Here is a 24,601-nt window from a genome sequence, read left to right on the forward strand (position 1 = left end):
GGGTCACCCAAAATCTAGAGTAGTCTTCCCATTTGTTATTTGTTTCAATTGTGTTCCTCCTTCTTTGGATCAATCTTTATTTGTTTTGGATGTTTTTTCAATTTTATCTCATTTCATTTTATTTTATTTTGTTTTTATATCAAATATAATACTCATTCTTTTTATTGCTATTTTTTAAATTATTTTCTTGCTTTTTTTTTTATTTTGTCCCTCAATACTTTATTTCATTTATCTTTTTTATCTAATTTCTCTCCTTATTATTTTAATTTGTCTTTTTTTTTTATTTTCTTAATTTTTTTTCAATTTTATCCCTCAACATTTTATTTCATTAATTTTGGTCATCATTCTTTTAATTGCTCTTTTTTATCCTTTTTTTAATTTGTTTTATTTTTCAATTTAGTCCCTCATTATTTTCTTTCATTAATTTTTGTACCATATATGGTTTTCATTGTTTTGATTGTTATCTTTTAAAAATTTTATGATTGAGAGTTTTATTTGTGGTTTTTATTTTTGTCTTTTATAGGGTCATTCCAATCTCATAACTCAGATCACTAGTTTTGAAGATTAGCTAGATATAATTTTGGTATGTATTTTTTTGAATAGTTTTTATTTTCAATCTCATCATTTGATATTAGGTTATTGAACCTTGAGCTTTCTTATTTTTTTCACTTTTCTTTTTATGTGGTTATCTCGGATCATAGGTTAGCCAAGTTAACTTTAAACCTAGAAAAGTTGTTCTCCTGTGAAAGGGAATTGATTGGAGAAAACTCAACATCCATCTTAAACAACATTCTCACAAAAGTAATAGTCTTCTATAATAACTTAAGGTGACTCGATCTCTCTTCTTGGAGAGTGTGAAGAAGCACCACCGATTCAGAAGTGAAGAGGAGCTCAAGGAGCTTCAGATCCATCAGCCCACCTTCCTTCAGCAGTAACAGTGCGTGAATCCATGCACCAACAATAGTGATGACACGTGGTACACGCGCCTCCTCTATTCCAACAGTCCTTCGACCTTGATTTCATTAATTCTTGGACACGCCAAACACTTTAGAAGGTCGATTCGTAACCTTAAATTATTTTTTGGACTAATTGTTATAATTTTGTAAAATTTAGGACAAAATTATCATTTTTGTGTATACATTTTAGACTTTTTGGACATTATTTAATATAGATTGATGTATACTTTTTATTTGATAATTTGAGTTGAATTATGATTTTATTTTAGGGTTATGTTGAAGACACAAGGAAATGAGACAAACAAACACCACACAACTTTTAATTAATGACAAAACATAAATAAAAAACAAATAATAAGATAGTCAGACTGAAAAAAAAAAACAACACTAGTCCTTTTAGAGGTTAGCAACATAATTAACAAACATAAAAATAGACTAAAAGCATCCAAATCCATCAAAGAAAAGCAACATAAATTGGAAAAAACAAACAAACAAGCAAAGGGAAATCCAAGTTGTTCTATGAAGATGCATTGCACAAACTAGCGACCCAAACATATAAAAGGAACAAACAAATTAAAAAAGGGCAACATTAGAGACAAACAATCAAGGCATTAATCCTAGTTGAATGTAGTTTTGAGAATTTGCAAGAAACAACAACACACATGAAATAAAAAAAAAAAGGTAAACAATAATTGAAGTAATAATTTAATAAGAAAGTAGATAAATCACTAGCACAACTTCCAGGGAAAAAAATATCATGAACAATATAGAAAGTAAATATAACAATAAACTAACTTACAAGCCAATTTCTCTTTAATAGAAATAATCAAAAAGAGAAAAGTTTATATAACGTCTTGTATAACAATGACACCCCAATTCTAAGAAAAGAAAATAAACAAATATAAGTAGCTAACACCTCCAATCATAAACATCTTAATTAATATAAAAAATGGATTTGCATGAAAAAGATGGGAAATGACCAAGAGAAACTAAAATTACATTGCAAAAGAACTAAACCATAAAGGAACATAAAACTTATCTATCAATACCCAAGTGAAATCAGATGATGGAGATGATAGGCAAGGCAACAATCAAGTAAACTATCTAGTCAAGCAACAATTGTGCATCAAATCCTAAAAAAGAACTCGCACTCTTCCTATAAATAAGAATTTGCAAATGACATGACAAGTAAGAGAAACTAAAATTTGATTGCAAAAGAACTAAATGTGAAAGGAATATAAAACTTATATGCCAATATCCCAATAAAATCAAATGATGGAGAAGAGAGGCGAGTCAACAATCAAGTGAATTATCTAATTAAGTAACAACTATGCATCAAATAAAAAAAAATCAAATGAATAAGAATTGGCAAAGGACATGGCAAGTAAGAGAAACTAAAATTACATTGAAAAAAAACTAAACCAGAAAGGAACAAAAAAAATCATTTGCCAATATCCTAGTGAAATCAGATGATAGAGAAGGGAGGCGAGACAACAATCAAGTAAATTATCTATTCAAGTAATAATTGTGTATCAAATTTTAAAAAACAACTTGCACTTTTCCAATGAATAAAAATTAGCAAATGACATGGCAAGTAGAGTGTGAATTTAATACATAATCATTGTAAACCCACTAATCAATCAAGAAAGAGGCCTGTTGCATCCAGACAAAAAGCTCAATCTTACACCAAAAGATAATAACTACTACCAGCTCCTAACCATGATTAACCAAATCATCAGAGCCATAATCTAAGAACAAAGACCAATCAAAACCAATACAAAGTCATAGAGAATAGGGGATGAGCTAATAGAGATGTAAGAAAGCGAGAAAAGAGCTATAAGAGGAATGATGAGATCCATTACTGGAGTCCAAAGTAAAAGTTCTTTATAATCCATAGTGTTTATCTAACCTTTTTTAATTTTTTTAATTATACTACAAATTATTAATGTTCTAAATCAATTTGATATATATATTATCTCGAATGTAGAAGAATTTAGTCTTGACAAGTTGATTTGAAAAAATAATAAATCTTTCACATATGAATTATGTTTGCTAAAAAGAATCATGTATTGTGTTTTTATTTATTCAATACCATATTTATTAAACCCAACCTCATTTGATAGGTTGACTTGATTGACCTCGATTTTAATCTGAATTAGGTTTTATCTTAAATCAATTTAGAGGTTAATTTAATAAAATTTAATTAACAAGTTCAAATTTATACAAGACTCGTCAAAATAAACTTTTTTTAAAAATTTTATTTAAACTAATGTTATTTCATTAAAAATAAAATAAAAATACATGGTTTTGGGTTTATCTAGTTATGTAAATACCTTGTTTGTTATTGTTGTTGAAAAATGTTTTTGCAAAAAATAATTCTTAAAAACAATTTAACAAGGAAAAAACATAAGGGATTGCCATTTTCAACCATAATGCGCCACGCAAGAGACAACCCAAGGAAAGATCCGTCATTCCATGACCTAACGCCCCTTCTGGAATCCCCAACTCCAGTAGCGTCCCCGTCCAAAAGACCAAAACCAAGCAAAACCGCACACATCCCCTCCTCTCTCTCTCTCTCTCTCTCTCTCCATCAACAGTTGCCTACTGCATTGCCTGTGCCATAGCTCCCTCCGCCGCTGGCATAATCATCGCGCTTTTGGTTGCGAGTGTGTATAGTACTGATTTGGATGCAAATAAGAGATGCCACCGAAGCAGCAACCAAAAGCAGATTTAGCAAAGAAGCAGAAGATCGCAGAAGACAAGACCTTCGGGCTCAAAAACAAAAACAAGAGTAAAAATGTACAGAAATATGTACAATCCCTCAAGCAAAATGTACAACCCCAACCTGACTCCTCTAAACTCGCCGCCAAGGTAATTTATAAATTCCAGTCCTTTTTATATTATATATTCTTTTTTATTTCTATATTTTATCATTTCTTTTATTCGATGAATCTATACTGTGAAATATCCTGTAATTTTGACATTTAATTAGCTGATGTTCTTATGTGTATTTGAATTTTAATTATAAAAATAATTAAAAAAACAGAAAAAGAAAGAGGAAGAGAAAGCTAGAGAGAAGGAGCTAAATGAATTGTTTAAAGTTGCTGTTAGCCAGCCCAAAGTTCCCAATGGTAATTACCCTTTATTCTTCTTTTTTATTGTATTTTAGTTTTTTTTTATTATGTTCAAATTTTTGTTCAATGTGATGTGAGTTATACTAATAGCTTAATTGATCAGGTGTTGATCCAAAGTCAATAGTCTGTGAGTTCTTTAAAGTAGGGCAATGCACGAAGGGTTTCAAATGCAAGTTCTCGCACGATTTGAATGTTCAGCGGAAGGGAGAAAAGATTGATATGTATAGTGATAAGCGTGACCAAGGTTGTCCAGTTAGAAATATGTTTTATTTTGGTTGTTTTTCTATGATTTCTTTTTTGTTAGTATTAGGTTTGGTTCTTACGTGTATTTGTTTCGTTTTCTTTTTCTTTTTGGGTTTTAAGAAACAATGGAGGATTGGGACCAAGAGACATTGGAGAAGGTTGTGGAGTCGAAGGGAAAAGAGTATCAACAGAATAAACCTACTGACATTGTAAGTTTTCTATCTCAAAAAATGGAAAGTTGTTTTGATAATGAGTATCCATAAGTCTAGCATCGTTTTCCTTTGTGTAATTTATCCACATCCACAAACTTCATATTTGTTGGTTGAAGTTTTCTTTTCCTTTTATTTTGGTGCATGCTTGATGAGAACCATGTCGTCGGCCTATGATACTGAGAAATGCGATTTCAATCTGAGACATCATTGGTAGATATGAAGTGAGAGATGAATTTTTAGAATTTGGAAGTTGCAGAGAAGGGGAGTTGGGGAGTAGATTAAGTGGGTTAAATAGTTATCACTATTTTTTAGATCCATCCTGAGAACTTAGGGACTCTTTCTTTGTGGTGCAGAGGATTCTGACACTTGGAATAAAAAACAAGCACTCTTTCCCCCCCCATAGGAAATAAGAAATGAACTGTAGTTGTAAATTTCCAAAAACTTTATTTTTTCTTTATTTCATTCAATCTATTGTATTCTTGCTCCTTACCAAATCTGCTGGTGGGAAGCTTTCGAAAAGAAATTGCTGAAGTATCATTACAAGAATGAAGGTGAAATTGAGAATTGTTTCCTAGCTAGTTCAATACGAAGGATCTGGGGATTTGAAAGGTAATCTTGAGTTTGATTATGAAGTTTAGTGAAAGTTCTTTGTGCCCATGTTGTATTTGATCAAGGGTGGAGAGTAGAGAATAGGAACATGAGTCTCTTAAGAAAGGTAAGTGGGTCAGGAAACTTGTTCTTAATTTTGATATGATATGCACATTAGGTGCAGTTGCACACAGACATAAAAGTGACTAGGTGAAGGATATGTTTCAAAGGATTTTGGTTGGCATCAAGTGAGAATTTCCAAAATATGATACTCCAAATTATGGCATTAATTTGGGCCAAGTGAATGGGATAGGATTTATCTTGTCTAGTTGAGCAATTAGGCCAATGTTTTATATGCGACTTACAATGCTTGTGCAGGTTTGCAAGTACTTTCTTGAAGCAGTGGAGAAGAAACAATATGGTTGGTTCTGGGTCTGCCCAAATGGTGGTAAAGATTGCCATTATCGGCATGCTCTTCCTCCAGGGTATGTTTTGAAATCTCAGATGAAGGCTCTATTGGATGAAGAGGCTGAAAAGATCTCCATTGAAGAGGAGATTGAAAATCAGGTGATTATTAATTGGCTAAGTTAGCCATGCTGTACATTTAACGCAGGATATTTTTCTTCCAGTGGCATCATGCCTATGTCTTATTATCCATTTGTTTACTAAATACCCATTTTTGGTTTTAGCGTGCCAAAACAACTGCTTCAACCCCTATGACTCCTGAGCTGTTCATGGAATGGAAGAAGAAAAGGATGGAAGAAAGAGATGCTGGTTTAGCTTCTCAGAGGGCAGAGAGAGCTAAGACTGATCGTATGAGGTATCTCCGCACCCCGTCTACGTTTGCAGACACATTTGCGGATGATTGTATGTCCTAGCCTACTGGATATTATTTGCTAACTCTTTTATCATTTCCATCCCATTTCAGTGGCCGGGAGCTTTTTCTATCAGATGCCAGTGTGTTTGTGGACGACGAGGAGGCATATGAGAAATATCAAAGAGAGGAAGAACCTGATGGTACTGAACAGCAGGTAAACTTTTTCCTTTTTATGTGATTTCATAACGGGTTCAAATAAAGAATGATTAGTGAAGCTTTAGCATGCCCATTAAAATTAGTTGATGCACAAAAAATTAGATTGGGTTGATGGACAGAATTAGATTATATGATACATATGATACATATGGAGATTATTGATACCATACAGAAAAAGTGATGGTTTCTTTGATGTTGATTTTTTCATCAAGCACTTCCTGAAATCTTAGAACTTTATTAGTCCTATGACCTTTTCCATTTCAGACATAGTGATTTTTTCGCCTTGTTCAGGTTCAAAGGGTAGCCTAGGTGAAGGATGGCATGATGCTCTATTTTCTTAGTTCTTTGTGCTTGACTAACATGAAATCTGTGCTTTGTATTGACAAGTATGGAAATATTTTTTGATGGTTGTATTGTCACTTCCTATGTCTGCCATTAATTCGAATGAGGAATGTGTCATAATAACATCATGTGTTGGTAATTTCTTGAAGGATTAGATTCTTCAATTTAATTGAATTTCTGTGAATCATTCCCAATCATTTGCGTCTTAAAGTTCTGCGATCCATAAACTGAATGGATGTTTGCCTGTTAAAGTTATATACCCTGGAATGAGATGTGGTTTGTTCCTGGAACTCAGGTCAAAGATAAATCCACTGCTGATGGACCAAGCACCTCAGCAGCAGCTGTTGGTGATGCTGAAGATCTGCGTGATGATGATGAAGATGAACTGGACATGGATGAGTTAAATGAACTGGAGGCAAGTTTATCAAGAACGTCAATCCAAATTCAGGAGCGCAGTGGTTGTAAATAGTTTTGAGAGGCAGAGTCTGTGGTCCACATGCCTTTTTAAAATGTTGACTCCATGATCCTGCTGAGAAGGGATTTGCATGGCCAATGCATCACTTGCAACCATTTCACTAGCTGCCAATGATAATTAATTGAAAGTTATGAGCCTCCCCTAATCTAGGCAGTTACTTTTTGACATGATGTCTATTATTCTTGATATCAAGAGTGAGTTTAAGATTGTTACAGAGGTTTATTTGAAGTAAAAAATAAAAATAAAAGTTTTCAGAAACACAGCTCAATCATAAAAACGAACAACGCCGAAAACTTGCTTAGATTCATTTGCAAGTTCGTGCTTTTTGCCCATGTCATTTGTAGCAATGTTTTGGTAATAGAGTTGCCCCAAATAATGAAAAGTAATTATGATTGTTATTGTAGGTTCATTTTCATCAATCTCCCCATTTGGAGTTATGTGACCACCGGAGATGATGATTATGTCGCTGTGTTAACCATTTGCTATGCATTAAGTAACAAGGAAAAGGATGTGGGAATTTACTGTTTATCCACGCATTATGGATTACAACATGGAGCTTTTTTTTTTTTTTTTGGTTACTTTTTAGGTTTTTGCCTTTTTTTTTAATTAGTCAATTTTATTTTTTTAATATTAAGTTGATTAAAAATTTTTCTTTGTAATTTTTTTTAAAATACTATGAATTACTATAATGTTTTCTTACATGGTTTTTATATTTTATTTTTCAAAATTATATCTGTTAATTTTATTTTTTTTAATATTAAGTTGATTGAGAATTTAGTTTTGTAATTTTTTTTCTTTAAAACATTATTGATTGCTACAGTATTTTTCTACATGATTTTTTTGTTTTTTTTATGATTTTTTTCAAAATTATTTTTTTCGATTTTATTTTTTAACATTGAGTTGGTTAAGAATTACAGTTACAATATGTGAGGGAAGTACTGTAGCTTTCATCACAAATTACTGTAGATTGCTACATTGTTTTTTTTCCTCATAGTTTTTTTTGTTTTTTTTTCTAAAAGTATCTATCATTTGTTTTTTTAAATTAAGCTGGTTAAGAATTACAATTACAAGTAAAGAAATCATGTGGGGAAAATACTGTAACTTTCCTCACAAAACACTATAGATTGATACAGTTTTTCCTCATAAGGTTTTTTTTTCCAATTTCATTTCCTTTTTTTTTTTGTAATATTTTTTTTCAAAGTTATTTTTGTCAATTTTTTTTTAATATTGAGCTGGTTAGAATTTAACTTTGTAATAAAGCTTAATCATATGGGGAAAGCGTTATAACTTTCCTCATAAAACACTGTGGATTGCTACAGTATCTCTCCACATAGTTTTTTTTTTCTTATGATTTTTTCAAAATTATCTTTGTTAATTTTATTTTTTTAATATTGAGTTGGATGAGAATTATAATTATACGTTATTACACATAAGGCTAAATCATATGGGAAAGCACTGTAACTTTCATTACAAAACACTATGAATTGCTATAGTGTTTTCAGCATGGTTCTTTTGCCCCTGTTTTTTTTGTGTTTTATTTTATTTTTTCAAAAATTATCTTTGTCGATTTTAATTTTTTAATATTGAACTGATTGAGAATTTAGCTTTGTAATTTTTTTCTTTAAAACACTGTAACTTGCTGTAGTGTTTTTCCACATGATTTTTTTTAATGATTTTTTCTAAAATTATCTTTGTCGATTTTTTTTTTAATATTGAGTTGGTTAAAAATTATAATTACAATAAAACTAAATCATATGAGGAAAGCGTTGTTGTTTTCTTCACAAAACACTGTAAATTGCTACAGTATTTCTTTAAATGATTTTTTTTGTTATGATTCTTTCTAAAATTATCTTTGTTGATTGTATTGGGGAAAACACTGTAGTTTTTCTCACAAAACATTGTCAATTGCTACAACGTTTTTCCTCATGGTTTTTTTTCCTTCCAAAATTATCTTTGTCGATTTTTTTTTAATATTAAGTTAGTAGAGAATTTAGCTTTGTAATTTTTTTTTGCTTTTTATTAACAGAGAAGCTAAATTATGTGGCAAAAACACTGTATTTTTCCTCACAAAACATTATGGATTGCTACAAATTATTTTGTTTAGTCTCTATGTTTTTGATCACCAACACAACTTTTTTTTTCCGTCATGAAATATTGGCTACATTATACCTTTAGTTTCTATTACTTATCTAGCACTGGTTCATAATTATAACACTATCAAGTATATTTATTTTATAAGCCCGCAGCAACGTGCGAGCATGCCATCTCATAAACCATTAGAGCATGTTGCTGATGTTTTATATATTAGTGTAATTGTTGCATTTCTTTTGGCCCTCGTTTGGTATTGCATGTTTTTTAAATTTTAAATGGATGATGGTAAAATTAATTTTTTTTTATGGTTTTAGATCATATATTTGTATTAAACAAATTTTTTTAAAAATAAAATAAAAAAATTATTTTAATACTCAAAAGACTTCATTAACTAATTAGGCAATCCGTATGTCAAAATCTAGATTTGATTGGGGTGTATGATTAGATTTTGTTTCTAGTAATTTTTGTGGTTCTGCGTATAGTTTTTAAACCCGACTCGGTTCAAGACCCGGGTTCCGGGTTTTGACTGGGTCACTTGGTTGCTCGGGTCAATTCTTATTAAAAAAAATCAAAACGACGTCGTTTTAGTAAAAAAAAAAATCAACGGGTTGCAACCAGATTTTTTAATTTTGTTTTTTTTTTCAAATTAAGTGCTTATATTAAAATTTGTTAAATTCACACTCATTACACATCATCGTTTTGATATGTTAGCTAATATAGTTAAATCTCTATAAATTAAAATTTCTGAGATTGATATTATTTAATTGATAAATTAATAATTTATTAAATAATAATAGAAATAATATATCAAGGTAATTTTTTATTATTTCTTTAAATATTAAAATTAATACATGTATAATTTGTTGTGATTATACAAAGACTATCTAATTATCGAATTATAAATTATTATTATTCTATATATTCTCTTAACTAATAAGTTCATGCATGTAATTAGTTTTATTAAATACAAGTCATGAATTTATTCATTTCTTTAACGAATTAAAATTACACTCCTATTATACTTAATTAATATATTTTATAAATATTAAGTCAAACAAAAACATCAATAAAAATAACATATAATATCACAAATAATTAAACTAAACGCAATTGCTTTACATCTCAAAGATGTAAAGAAATCAAACTCTAAAGTTATTGAATGACAAATAAATTATTAAAAACACAATAAAAAATGATATAGAAGATAAAGTTAAAGAAGATAAGTATGTACTAGAGATTATCATATGCAAAGGTGAACTATAAGCAACAACTAGATTGCATAATTTTCTCTTACAATACCAAAATACTACATCAAAGCTTTTTATTACATCAAAAAAAATTTAAATAATGAGGTTCAAGCATGCATTAATGACAAAAGAAAACAAGTAACATTAGAGTTATATTTTACAAAGGCTTCCTAATTGCATTATATATATATAATTTTGATGTATAAATTATTTATTTATATATCAAGTGGGGACCTATGCATTTTTTTTAAATATATTATCTTATAAACTTAGCAAATTGTTAATTTACCATATTGGTCCTAAGGACGGATAAAAAATATTATTTTATAAAGGTTAGTAATTTATAAGGTTAGGGTTATAATGTATTTTACTTTAATTTCAATAATGCATGGGTACTTTTATTTTTTGTTCTATTTAAGTGTATGAATTCTTATTTCTTTTTATTTGAATATATGTATTTTAAAATTTTATCAATAAGTGTTACTAAGTTCGAAATTTATAAAATATAAACTTTATAATATTATCTAATCAAGTAAACTAAAATTGGAAATTAAAATAACAAAATAGTTTAATAATTTATTTAAATTGAAATAGCAATACAGAAAATATAAAAAAGGAGTGTTAACCTATAAATCCCAGGAAAATAAGGTTGCATAAATTGCAAATTAACTAAATGGAAATAAAGCGAAGAAATTCATGCATAGGGTTAACTAAAAAAAAAGAGAATTCAGAAATTTTTGGGATATAAATTTCTGGGCGAAATATTTCGAGACATTATAAATTAACTCGGAAATATTGAGGATTTGATTAAATTGAGGAAAATAAGCTAAACTAAAAGTTATGAGGTTGAGTTATAAAAAATAAAAAGAAGTATAGCTTGATTATAAAAAATAATACACTTGAAGAAAATGGGCCTAAGTGCAAATAAGAGAAATTATAGAGTATAAATACTTCTCTCTTCATCAAAAATCTGCAACAACCATAAGGAAAGAAAATAGAAAGTTTTTGTATTTCATTCTTGCAAATCAAGAGGGAAACACCAAATTTTTAAGAACCCATCCAAGATTAAGGGTTTGTAGGTAGAATAAACACTTGGGGGCAATGAATTAACAAGAAAAATTTGAATAAAAGAGAGAGGGGAGTGCCGACTATCCATAGGAAAAAAGGGGAGTAAAAAAAAATCTTTGACTGGTTGAAGATCGAAACCTTAATTCTTACCAGGTAAGATGTTCTAAACATGATCTTATAATTCATTTTAAATTCGATTATGAATTGATGCTTTGATGTTGAATTATAGATGAGGGTTCTTAGACTTGAATTGAGAAAAAAAGTATCAATTGTTAAAATTAAGTTAATTTATGTGTGGTATGTGATTTGGTGGCATGAAACCATGATAATTTACCTAGAAAATGTAGTTTGCAAATGCTATGTGTGAATGGAAGGGGATGATGAATCTGGACAGGCTTGTCTCCTGAGTTTCGGTGAGATTTTGGGTTGGAAGATGAGGGAATTAGGATCAGGTTCCTTCATAGAAATTGTAGTTTTGAATGTTAGCTACTAAGAAAATTGGTCTTACTCAATTTGGAGTTGTATAACTCCAGTTATGGGTCACCATCCTAGACTGGGTCATGACTGACTCTATAAGGTAATAAGACTGATTAATTGATGAGCAATTTTGACTATCTTAGGGGTAGAACTAGGTTCTCCTTCCCTCAGGGGACTTGTAGCCCCATGTCTTATCTTTCCAATGCAACTAATATTGATTGAAACGGAGTTCTAGAACTCTAGATATAGTTAAAAATCAGAGCAGAGATCGTAATGCGACCTCTGCAGATAGTAACACTTGAAAACAATAACAGTTCAATGTCTAGATAGTAACGGTTCAAGACAGTAACGGTTCAATGTCTAGACAGTAATGGTTCAAGGTCTAGACAGTAATAGTTCGATATTTAAATAGTAACAGTTCAAATATAAAGAAAGGAATGATAACTATGGTTGGATAAAGAATGACAACATTAATGGGTGTAATGAGAAAAACGTAAAATATAAAGAAAGAAATGATTGAAAGAAAGACCTATTAGCTGTTGATATGATTATTATAAAACATATCCTTGAATGAAGGAAATTTATGAGATGAGCCTGTGATTGCAGGAGGGCTCACCAGTGTGGTGTAGCAGCAGCAGCAGGGGAGCACAAGTAGAGCTTCTACTGCAAGTAGGTGATCCATACCTATACTTTCTAGTTAAATTCCATGATTTAATATGTTATTGATGTGATATGTGAATTACCAAATGTTGGATATTATGGGAAATGAGGAAATTTTGTGTAATGATGTCGATATTTTGAATAGTATTCAAAGTGAAAGGATGTTGTGTGAATTGCCAAGTGATGAAATTATCGATGACGAAAGAAATATGAGAAATGTGATATGCGGCGTGGACTAGCATACATTTAGTGTATGTTAGGATCCCGGGCAAGGGGATCGCCATGTATTGACTAGCATACATTTAGTGTATGTTAGAATCCCGGGTAAAAGGATCGCCAAGTATTGACTAACATACATTTAGTGTATGTTAGGATCCCGGATAAGGGGATCACCATGTATTGGCTATCACACATTTAGTGTATGTTAGGATCCTGGGTAAGGGGGTCACCTTGCATCGACTTCTACGGGGAATGATGATATCAATAATTGATATCGATAATGTGTTAAGCGGAAATAATCATATGGTTGATCTTATGAAATCTTGAATGGAGGTTGATAATGGAAGAGAAAACAGATTTTAGTAGTTGAAGGAGAAAGAGTTTTCAATGAAAACCATAAGGGAGAAGTGAATAAAATATGAATGCATGTTTACCTTTTTAAATTTGTTGGATATTTGTGTTGCTATATTATTGTGATATTCATGTTCCAATAATATGTATTTTGTTTCAGGACCATCGCTTGCACGACAGGAGTAGATCCTAACTTATGATCACTTTTTATAATCTAGGTTCTAGGGAGTATACCCTTGTATTTTGTAATATTACAACTTTTATATAACTTAATTTGTATAATTGATGTTTAAACTTGAATAGATGAATTTAATTCTGTAATTTGTAGAACCATGTTCCATGTATGCATGTTTATATCTTTTATTCATCCATAATGATAATTGTTGTTCAATGTATATCATAAATATTGTGGTTGACATGAATGATGATGTTTTGGGGGATTGAGACCCAGGATGATTGGGTTGAATTGAGTTAGGAGATACGGGATATTAGAAGTGTAAATAGGTTGTATGTCGATAACTTGGGACTTCCTGATCTAGGGGAGACTCTGCCGAAATATCAGTGAAAATTTTGATAAATTTTAACATAAACACCCTATATATATATATATATATAAACAAAAAATTTATTACTCTGTTTATTAGTTAACATGATATTATTACTTTATCTCGGATATTCGTTACGCAACCATAATTGCTTAGATAAGAAAATAAAAAATGATAAAACACTAAAAATATAGAGTTTTGATGAAGCTTGATATGGATGTGTGTGTTTGTGTGTATGTATTAGTAAATGAGATTAAAGATTTTATTTGGAAATTAGAATATGTATAAAAATCTAGTTTTGTTGGATACTGAATTTGTGTCTAAAACTATTAATTTTGTAAAATTAATTATTTTCTTTTTATCTCTTACAATTAGTGGTGAATATGGTTTGATTTATGAGAAAGTAAAAGAAATCAAATAATCTAATTTATTTTTTTATTTGACAAGTTGCATAAATATATATAACTAAAAAAAATAAAAATAAACATATTCGATTGAAAATAAAGTGAAATAATAATGCATCCATAACTAATATTTCAACATGTTGTGTTAATTTAACATCCATATCACCATGTATTTAATAGAATATAACATAAAACACTTGATTGCAAAAACATTGAAGTTTGCACATTTGAATAGTAAATCCAAGGTTGTGTTTATTTTTTAAAAAACAATATTTTTTTCAACCCTGATTTTCTTATTTATTCTAAAAAAATCATGAAAAATTAATAAAACTTGTTTATTAAAGAAGAAATTTATAAAATAGAAAACAAGGATTTGTTTGACTTTAATTAAAAACACTAAAAGTAATGGCTATAAAACATTAGGTTTACCAAACAAAGCTTTTGTATTTATAGTGGAAAATCTAAAAAAAAACAACTATTTTGGTCCTCTCTCATTTTTTTTTTGAAAAGTGGAGAATTAAAAAATAAACATTTTTTTAAATAAATTCTATTTTTAATTAATAAACCTGTTTTTTTTAAAGAAAATTTTTCTTAGAAAATGATTTCTAGAAGACTAGAAAAGTTTACACAAGAAAATGTAATGTAAAATTGATACACTTAAATTGAAAAAACTGAAAAGTTCACAACCAATTGATATAAAAAATAATAAATTCAATTGCATCACCGAAATGAAAGACTAGAAAAGGCCCTCTGTGTGTGTTCGGAAGGATACTTTAGAGCTGGTTGTAGTTTAAAAATTTCCAAATGTTATCCTGTTCCCTAGTTTTTAGTACCCGAGGGGGCTCCTCCTCTGGAGGCTCTTTTAGTTGCCTGTGAAAGAGTTATAAGGGTATTTGTTTGTAGATTGATGAAATTTATATCGAATCTTTAACTTAGATGTTTTATGATGAAATAAATAATAGCTTATTTAACAGGTTCGTTTTATATTTTGTCAATTTTATTGCCGTGTTGAAATTTTCGGTAAATGTGTTGAAATTTGAATTTATATATATAATTGATATTGAATTAAGAGTAATATTAAAATAGATTGAATAAGTTTGAGCTAAATCAATATTTTTACAAATTATTTAGTTAACGTAGTTAATTAATACTTGTTGTCATCATTATTTTATATAGATTTGATATAAGTAATGGATGATCGTTCATAGATGTATAGAGATTCACCCCAAGGGTTGTGGATGATGGATTATTGTAATGAGGTTAAAGATTTTATTAATACACATTATCTAATTTAAGAAATATTAGTGGAGGAGGCATTTGATGTTCATGCAAGAGGTGTAAAAATAAAAAGTTTTTCGATCTAGATGTTGTAATAATGCATCTTTTACAAAAAAAGATTCATGGAGAAATACATGTGTTGGTATGCATATTGAGAACCATATGTTCCTCACAATACCATGGTAGAAAGGATGGTTGAGTCAACTTTTAATTTTAGCAACGTGCATGGAGTTGTAGATGATAATAGGAATCTATATAGGAATATGATTATGAATACGATGAGAATGAATCAGGGTCATACTAGTCAATGTCCAATCATAGATGAAGAATCTAATGCAGACGCGACCAGGTTTTTTTTTTAATAATTTGAAAGATTTTGACGAACTATTATGGGATGGTTGCACAAATCACAGTAAATTATCAGTCATTGCATAAGTGTTCAACATCAAGTCAAATCGTGGGTTGAATAAGGCCGATTATGACATAATTATCGAATGAGTGAGAAACATTTTACTTGAAGGGAACATGCTAAAAGATAAATTTTATGCTGCTAAGCTCATGATGAACCTCTTGGTCTAGGATACCATAAAATTGACATGTGTCCAAACTTTTGCATGTGTTATACTACTTTGAAAATGTAAAGTTGACCGAGTATTGAACATGTAGGTATTCTTGTTGTAAACCCATAATTGACAGGGGAAGAACTTTTGTTACACACAGAAAACTTAGATACTTTCCAATCACACCTAGACTGTAGAGGTTATTTATGTCACCAAAGATTGCTAAGTACATGACATGACACTAATCACATGATTCAGTGGATGGAGTGATGATGCACTCTTTTGATGGTGAAGCCTTAAAACACTTTAATAGTGTGCATCCTTAATTTTCAGTGAAGATAAGGAACATGCACCTTGGGTTATGTACAAACAAATTCAATCTATTCAGGCAATTTGCTGCTCCTTATTCTTGTTGGTCGGTGATACTCACAGTTTACAACTTGCCACCGGGGACGTGTAAAAGGCCAAAGTTCATGTTTTTATCTACGGTCATACTCGGTCTTTAAAGTCCAGGTCAGAATAGAAATTTTTATCTTTGACCGTTGATTAATGAGTTGAAGTAATTGTGGTCATCCGGGGCTTTGACTTATGATGTATTGATGAAACAAATTTTTTCTATTGAAGACAACTTTTATCTGGACTATCAATGATTTTCTAACTTATGGAATGGTTTCTGGTTGGAGCACGCATGAAAAACTAACATCATACTATATGGAAAATAACAAGGCATTTACGTTAACAAACAACGATAAAACATCTTTTTTTGACTGCTACCGGTTGTTCTTGCTAACAGATCACAAGTTCAGAAAGAACAGAAATGACTTTTTTGTTGGCAGAGTTGAAAGAGATGCATGTATAACATGGTGCTGGAGTACAATGACATTGTGTTTGGTTTTTAATCTAGTAATCAGAAGTTTTTTGGTTTTGGTTTGACCCATAATTGGATAAAGTGAAGTATTTTCTAGGAGCTTCCTTATTGGAAGACCAATATCCTTTGCCATAACCTTGATGTCATGTATATAGAAAAAAACATGCTTGAGAACATTTCCAACAAAATTATGGATGTGAAAGGGAAGACAAAGGACAACATCAAGGTTAGAATTGATTTGCTTTGTTTTGTCACTGTAAAAATATGAAGTTGGTTTATATGAGGTCACGGGTCACAAAGCCCAAAACCAGCATTGCCTTAAACAAGAATGCACAGTTACTTATCTACCAATAGTTTAAAAGTCTGGGTTTTCCTAATACACATGCCTCGAACATATCCAGGTTGGTGAATTTTGAGGATTGCAGATTATATGGAATAAAGAGCGATGACTGCCACATGTTTATGCAAACACTTGTTGTATTAGCTTATTAGGATTTATTTCCAAATAGAATATGAGATGCACTTATAAAGATTACTCACTTCTTTAGAGATATATGCTCCAATAAATTGCGGACACAATACATGGAGATGCTTGAAATGAATATCGTCCAAACAATATGCAAACTTTAGATGATATTCCCTCCATCATTTTCCAACTCGACGGAGCATCTACTCATATATTTACCATTTAAGACAAAAGTTAGAGGCCAAGTCCAATATAGATGGATGTACCCATTCAAGAGGTTAAGATTTACACATGTATCGTAATTAAAATTTTATTGTCTTTCTTTATATATTTTAAAATATTCATTTAATTTCATGCAGGTCTTATTCAACCTTAAGAGAAGTAAAAAACAAGGCATATGTTAAGGCTTCGTTATGCGAGGCCTATATTTTTGAAGAAATCTCAATATTTATCTCGTACTATTTTGAGTCTCAATTGAGAACAAGAATCAACTACGTTTCAAGTCATGCCGATGATGGGGAAATGTCTTCAAGTAAGAACTTGTCAATATTCTCCCATCCTGGACGACCTATATCAAAAAATATTGTGAGGGAAAGATAATTGTCAGAAATAGAATTCAAGTAAGCAAATAATTGTATGCTATTTAACTGCAATGAACTGAGATCTTTTACTCAGTAAGTATACTATTTAACATGTTAATTTTGAACAATTTATCTCTTACAATGACATAAACTGATACATTATTGAATTCCTTATAGGCAACATCGTCAATATTTACTATCGCAAAACTCACAATTGACTGAATCCCAAATCTTTCGATTACAAGATGAATAATTTTTCACGAGGTTTAGAACACATGTAAGTAATGTTTAAGTTTGTAATAAATATTTGATTTTTATACTAATTTATTTGATTTTAATTATCTTTCTACTTCTGTTTAATATATTTTATATAAAAAATATTTTTAAAATATTATTGACGGGGTTACTGATAACACAACTCCGTCAGCATATTCCAGAGAGTTTAAAATGAATTACTGTAAATGCCATTATTATTGATGAGATTACTGACATAACTAGATTGTTGGTATATGTTAGAGAGTTGGAAAAGAATTACTGCAAATGACACCATTAATGTTAATGCATCAACGAAATTACAAATGGTATTATGTCAGTGATATGTTATATTTACCGATGGATATACCTACAAAATAAAGCAGGTAATTTTTTTAGCACACTTTGTTTGTTTGTAAATTCATTGGTATATTTATTATCGACGGACTCACCAACAGTTCATAAATTACTGGTGAGAGTGTTTTAGATGGACTGTTTCTATCTGTGAGTCTGTCGATAACATATGTACCGACAAACTGCTAGTGTAAATACTAACATAAATTTTCATTGGTAAAACTGTTAAATCTGACAGTGAGCTTGCTCGCACAAAGAATCTCTTAGCAAACTTAAAGACCCCTACAACCCAGAATCCTGTTCTTACTTTAAGAGAAGGTTATGCTATTTAGTAAGAGTGGGAAGTGGTTCTCATTTCAAAACTGATCGAACTAGGAAGTGATCTTTACTATTTTTTTTTAAAGTTTTAGGATGACCTTTATCTATTAGACTACTTTTTAAAACTGGTTGTTGAGCTTTTACATTGGTTTCTAAATGTTTTTGTAAATTATTATAATATATATATATATGGACTTGAAGGGAAAATTGAGAGAAAAGTAAGAAACAATAAAATAAAAAATGAATTTTTTTTAGCTTTTTGTTAGTTAGTTAGTCGTAAAGGGCATAATTAAAACTTTTTAAAACCTATAAGAGTATCATTGAAAAAGTTTAAACTAAAAAAAGAGAAGTAGAATATTGATAAATCTATAAGGTTAAATGCATACGTTACCTTATCTTGTAAAAGTAATAACTTCAATTTCTTTCCAGAATGGTTAAAATGGTTGCATGCATGCTTTAATTTTTTGTATATGTTTAGAAAAAAGACAAAGTTAATTACTCATTTTCCATAAAAAAGTTAGATATATAATGAAATCTTTCAAATCTTTCGCTTACCATTCTCTTCTAGTTGTCATCGAGACTTTAGATACACGAACATTTTTTTTGTTAATTAGTTACTAGATAGTTACTCGTGCCATTGATGAGATAAAAAATATTATATATAAAAAATAATGTATAGATTAAGAAATTTGTTTCTCTAATATATTGATCAGTACTTAAAAGTACATTTTTATTAAGGTTTTATATCATTATATTGCACTTAAAGTATCATTAAATTCTTTAATTTAAGCATGTTTTATAATAACAAGTATGTTAATATAAGATATCTTTAATTTATGGTAAATGCTCATTTTAAATACAGACACATCTCACAATTCAAAGTATTGATTGATGTGTTTAACTATTAAAATTAAGGAGACAAAGAGAGGGCTAAGCTTAGAAAAGAGATTCTAGTTGGATTGCTTCAATTCAAACTTGAACACCATTCGATTATTAGGTCATAACTGGAGCTGTAGATCTTTGATTTAGGTCTGGTTTATCTTGATGGAAAGCTAATACATAGGCCTAAAACATTCATGAAGAGTCCAAGATTCAAAGCTGTCATTTTCAAGTTCAAAGCTTAGCAAAAAATGAGAAGTCTAAATCTGTCCTGCAACCCAGACACTATTTGGTGTTCAACCAATATATCAAGTTATAGAAGTCCAAATGAGCTCATTCTTTTTTTGTTAGAAAGATGAGACCAATGCCAACAACTTTTATGAAGACTGTCTGTTACAATGCTAATGTTAGCAATGACGTTTTGTCCAGTCAATAAGTCAATAGTTAGCCATCAAGTCAATAGCTAGCCACCAAGTCAATGGTTGGCCACTAACTCAATACTTAGTCATCAAATCAATAGTTTTGAATTTTAGCCTATAAAAGGAGGCATTTTCCATACGTTTCGGCATCTTGGTTTTCAGATCAAGATTTTTCTCTTGCTTTCTTTCTTTGTATTTTTGTAATGTTCAAGTTTTATTTCATGTTATATTTTCATTAATCTCTTGTTTATAATTTTCATTTCCTTTATTATACTTAGTGTTGCTACCCAATTTTTGACCCATATTTTGATAAATTTTCAGAAAAATCCAAAAATAGCAAAAAACATTGAAAATCCAAAAAAATACATTTTTAATACATTTGCATCGTTTTTAGCATTTTTAGCATCGTCTCAAAAGAATTTAAATTTTCAAAGACATTTGGAACGCGTTCAACTTTTAACGCGTTATTTTTAAAATCATTGATTTTCTTCATTGAGTCGACGTTGATATTGCTCGTTTTAAAAAAAAAATACAAAAAATTAAGAAAAATCAAATTTACAAAAAGAAAGAAAGTTGAGGGACCAATTTTGAGATCCATGCAACATTTTACCTATAAATACTGGTCCACAACTCAAACAAATGGGGGGGCAATTTTGCAATTAAAGAAGGCAACAAAAAAAACCCTAAGGGCTGAACATTTTTTCCTCTCCTGCACCCTAGGCAGCCGCCCCCCCTCCCCTTGATTTTTTTTTCTTCTCTTCTCCCTCAGCAGAGAAAAGGGCCGGCTCCAGCCCCCTCCAGAATTATTTTTCTCTTCTCCCTCAACCAGGACAGCCGGCTGGTTCCACCATTTCCTGCCCCTCTTCACAGCTCCCCCACACAAGGCCACTTCCCCTCTGCCTCTCTCCCTCTCCAGCCGGTTCCAGCATCTTCTTCTTCCCTTAAACCAGCACCGTTTTCCTGCTCCTTCTCGCCCAAGCACAACCAGCCTTCCCAGTCTGTCATCTGCCGAACACCAGCAGTGAAGGAAGACAAACCAGCACCGTAGCCTCCCTTCTTTTTTTCCCTCTCCATCGTCTCCTCCTCTAAAAAACAGGGCCACTCCCCTTTGCCCTCTGGTTTCTTCTTCTTCCAGCAGCGACGACCCCTCCCCGTGAAGCAGCACCGTCTTCCTCCAGCAGACCCGGTTGCTCCACCCAACAGCCTCCACAGCGGCTCCCTTCTTCCGCAGCTCCGACCCAGCTCCAGCAGCAAAAACCACGAACAACAGCAGCGAAGGAAGACCACCAGCAGCCCCGTTCTCACCAGTGAGCCAGCAGCCCACACACGGCAGCGCCGGGGTAACACTTTCGGCATCTCCTTCAACCGGTCAGCAGCAGCCCTTCTTCAGCAACGACACCCACAGACCCACGACTTCCCTCTTCAGCTGCAGAAGACCATTTCTTCTCTCAATAGTGACGGACAGAAGCCGACCCACCTCCAGCAAGCACCTTCAGCAGTGCCCACAGACCGGCCACCAGCAGCAGCAGCCGATCTCCTTCACCGCCGGTCGCCAGCCTCCAGCACTCCTTGCTGCCAGTACATGGAACAAGGGAGAAGAGGATGAGCAGTAGCAGCTGATCTGCAACGAAGCAGACCCAAAAAAGGCCGTGGCAGATCTGAAAAAAGGAGAGCCGGAATTGTTTGTGTTGTTGGTTTACTTTGCAGGTGACTGGGAGATGCACCGCCGGTACGGACGAGAAGAGAAAAAGGAGACGATCCCGATCTCCTAGCTTGCTGGTCTTCACCGGCGGCGGCGCGTGAACCCACGCACCGCCACTGTTCCTGCGGCACTGTTCTGGTTTGTAGAAGTCCTTCCCTGCAATTTCTGGAAGTTTTAGGGACCATTTTTGTAATTTTTAAATTATGTAATGTAATTTTTGTTTAGTGTTGAATTTTTTTTAATTTGTAATGTGGATGTAACAAAAAAAAAGAAGAAAAAGAAAAGAAAAGAAAAAAATATAGTGAAGGCCTATGTGTGTTTGTATTTTTTTTTATGAATGTTTTTTATGATAAAATTGCAAGAATAAAGAAGAATTTAAGATTTTGATTTGCTCACGGATAAAGAATTATGAACTTACATGTAAGTCGTATTTCTAAAATTCGATGAAAGAACAGAATTTTTAAAAATTCTTTAACACATCAAGTTCACGAAGCAGCTTACCTCAGGTAGGGTGTGTTAGGGGTGCTAATACCTTCTCTAACCACAACCAGTCCCTTACCCGCGAATCTCTGATAAGACCAGTACCCGGGTTTCCTAGTAGCCTTCAATAAATTACTAGGTGGCGACTCCAATGAACCAATCAAAGCAAAATGAACAAAGATAAAATCGCCAGCCGACGCCGCACGTGGATTTTTTGACGTGCGACAGAATGACGACTCCACTGGGGACGGTATTGTTTCAACTTTATTGGATTAAGCTTTGTGTTTTTGATGTGTTTAAATTTTTTGCGTTTTGTCTTATTTTTTTTATTCATGCATTTTGTAGAATTGTTTCATGCATCACTTGTATTTATTTTTAGCACACACAAGCTTCAGGTTAGGTGGGGGACTAGCAGCTTACCTTACGACTTTTAGTCAAGGTTTAAGTTTGTGTAAACCCCAACTCTTCATTGAGTGCTTAGACTGCTAGTGATTGGTATATGTGCCATACCACTATCTGCTGAGCCCCCATATTGCCTTCAAGAGAGTGATCACTGGGACAACAAGAGACCCTTTTTAGAGACCAAGTAGTAAACCTACCTTTTGTCTCACTTAAAAAGATTAGAACCTGCCTTTAGGATGTGTGCTCCGTATACATTGTTTTGCATCAGGGCAAACCCTTCTTGAAGCATCTTAAACTCAAGACTTTTGGGTGACCCAATGGCCGTCACTCAGAAAATTTTCTTTGTAGAGTTTGGGCAAGAATCAAGATTCTTGTTTCATCTTACAAGAGTTACAACCATATGTCATCCCTTGAAGGGCGAGTTCATCATATAGTTTACATGTTCATATATTTATCATGCATCTACCGAAAGGAAAAATAGGTTCCCCCTTCCGAGGTTTACTCCACTGGACGGAAAAAAATGGATAATAAAGAAAGGGGTTAGAGAGAGGCTCATTGTCAAAATGAAGTTAAGAGCATCAAAGGTGTAGTAGCTAGACTCAGATCTCCCTGAACAAGTGTTGAGCATCAAATGGAAAGAGAATGTCTCCACAGTCTTCTGTGGAAACACTGCTTGTCCACGTCCAAGTGAAGCTGCACCTCTCCTTTTCAGTCCTGAAAAACAACATCAATGCCTTCAGTCATTAACTAATGACAACTTTGGTTCTTGTTCAGTTGCACTGCTAATTGTTCATCGCCTTCACATCTTCCAATGACACTAAATAATTGTTAGCCTTCTGTGCATGGTGCATCAGCCTTATCTGAAGTTACCCCCACTGTGAGCTCAATTCCAGTTCAACATGATTAGACACTGAACTTCTACGTGGCAGAGCTCTCTCTGTAGAGATCCGTTTATGGCTCTGCAAGTGGGGAATGCAAGAGGGGATGCAGTAATTTCATACGCTACAAAAATTTGTCTCATCAGTTTCAACACTGAAACACTGGAGTATGCCGAAGAGTCAGACCTAGTCTGAAAACATGAGCAGTCATCGAACTTTGATGTGGCAGAGCTCTCTCCACAAAAACCTGTTTGTGGCTTTGCAAGTGGGGAATGCAAGAGGGGATGTAGTAGTTTCAGAAGATATGAAAATTTACGCCACCAATTTCAGTACGAAGACACTGTAGTGGGTTGAAAAGCCAGACCTGGTCTGAAAAATATGAGCACACATCAAACTTCAATGTGGCAGAGCTCTCTTTACAAAAATCTGTTTATGGCCCTGCAAGTTGGGAATTCAAGAGGGGATTTATTAGTTGCATATGCCATAAAAATCTCTCATCAGTTTCAGCACAAAGAGACTGTGGTAGATTGAAGAGCCAGACCTGGTCTGAAAAACATAAGCAGACATCAAACTTCTATGTGGCAGAGCTCTCTCCGTAGAGATTTGTTTGTGGATCTGTAAGTAAGGAATCTAAGAAGGGATACAGTAGTTTCAGATCGTCTACAATTTTCTCCTACCAGTGTTGGAATTAAAACACAAAAGTAGGGAGAAGAGACAAACGTGGGCTGAAAAAGAGAATAAGACTGAAACTTCAATGGAGCAGAACTCCCTCTACAAGTGTCTGTTTGCTGCACTGTCAGTGAGGGATCGAAGAGGAGACAAAGGAGTTTTAGATTCATCAGGTTCTCCCCAAGTAGAGACAACGCGTGATTTCACACATCAGCAGTGGCAGTGCTGCATGTTTCTGTGCGCTGCCAAGATTACCTAGCTATTGAAAGGTTCTCCAACAACCCTCAAATAACCATAACAACATGAGAAGATTGACATGATGTTGTGAAGATTTCCAAAAGAATTGAACAAGCTATGAAGAGAGGAAAGATTGAAGGATCTGCCATGGATTCCATAACAGTGATGAGAGTTGAATCAGAAGATGACTCTCAATTGAGAAACCTCAGTCAT

At 32.3% G+C, this 24,601-nt stretch overlaps 1 protein-coding gene across 1 annotated transcript; it reads left to right on the forward strand.

Moving 5' to 3' along the window:
• Nucleotides 1-3,371: 3,371 nt before the first annotated feature.
• On the forward strand, nt 3,372-7,241 carry LOC133676692 (zinc finger CCCH domain-containing protein 11-like). Its single transcript, XM_062098411.1, has 8 exons — nt 3,372-3,827; nt 4,003-4,087; nt 4,194-4,334; nt 4,454-4,542; nt 5,512-5,700; nt 5,823-5,953; nt 6,062-6,164; nt 6,804-7,241. Exons 1-8 carry the CDS (start codon nt 3,657-3,659, stop codon nt 6,975-6,977), a joined length of 1,083 nt encoding a protein of 360 aa, XP_061954395.1. The 5' UTR covers nt 3,372-3,656; the 3' UTR covers nt 6,978-7,241.
• The last annotated feature ends 17,360 nt before the right edge of the window (nt 7,242-24,601 follow it).

Source organism: Populus nigra, chromosome 17 (genome assembly GCF_951802175.1).
Source record: "Populus nigra chromosome 17, ddPopNigr1.1, whole genome shotgun sequence".
Lineage (NCBI taxonomy): Eukaryota > Viridiplantae > Streptophyta > Magnoliopsida > Malpighiales > Salicaceae > Populus > Populus nigra.

Excerpts from the sequence above, each read along its gene's own strand:
- LOC133676692 (XM_062098411.1), top strand. The coding sequence starts at position 3,657 with ATGCCACCGAAGCAGCAACCAAAAGCAGATTTAGCAAAGAAGCAGAAG. Across the intron at positions 5,954-6,061 it reads GCTAAGACTGATCGTATGAG|TGGCCGGGAGCTTTTTCTAT; the intron begins GTATCTCCGCAC and ends ATCCCATTTCAG. Across the intron at positions 6,165-6,803 it reads CTGATGGTACTGAACAGCAG|GTCAAAGATAAATCCACTGC; the intron begins GTAAACTTTTTC and ends CCTGGAACTCAG.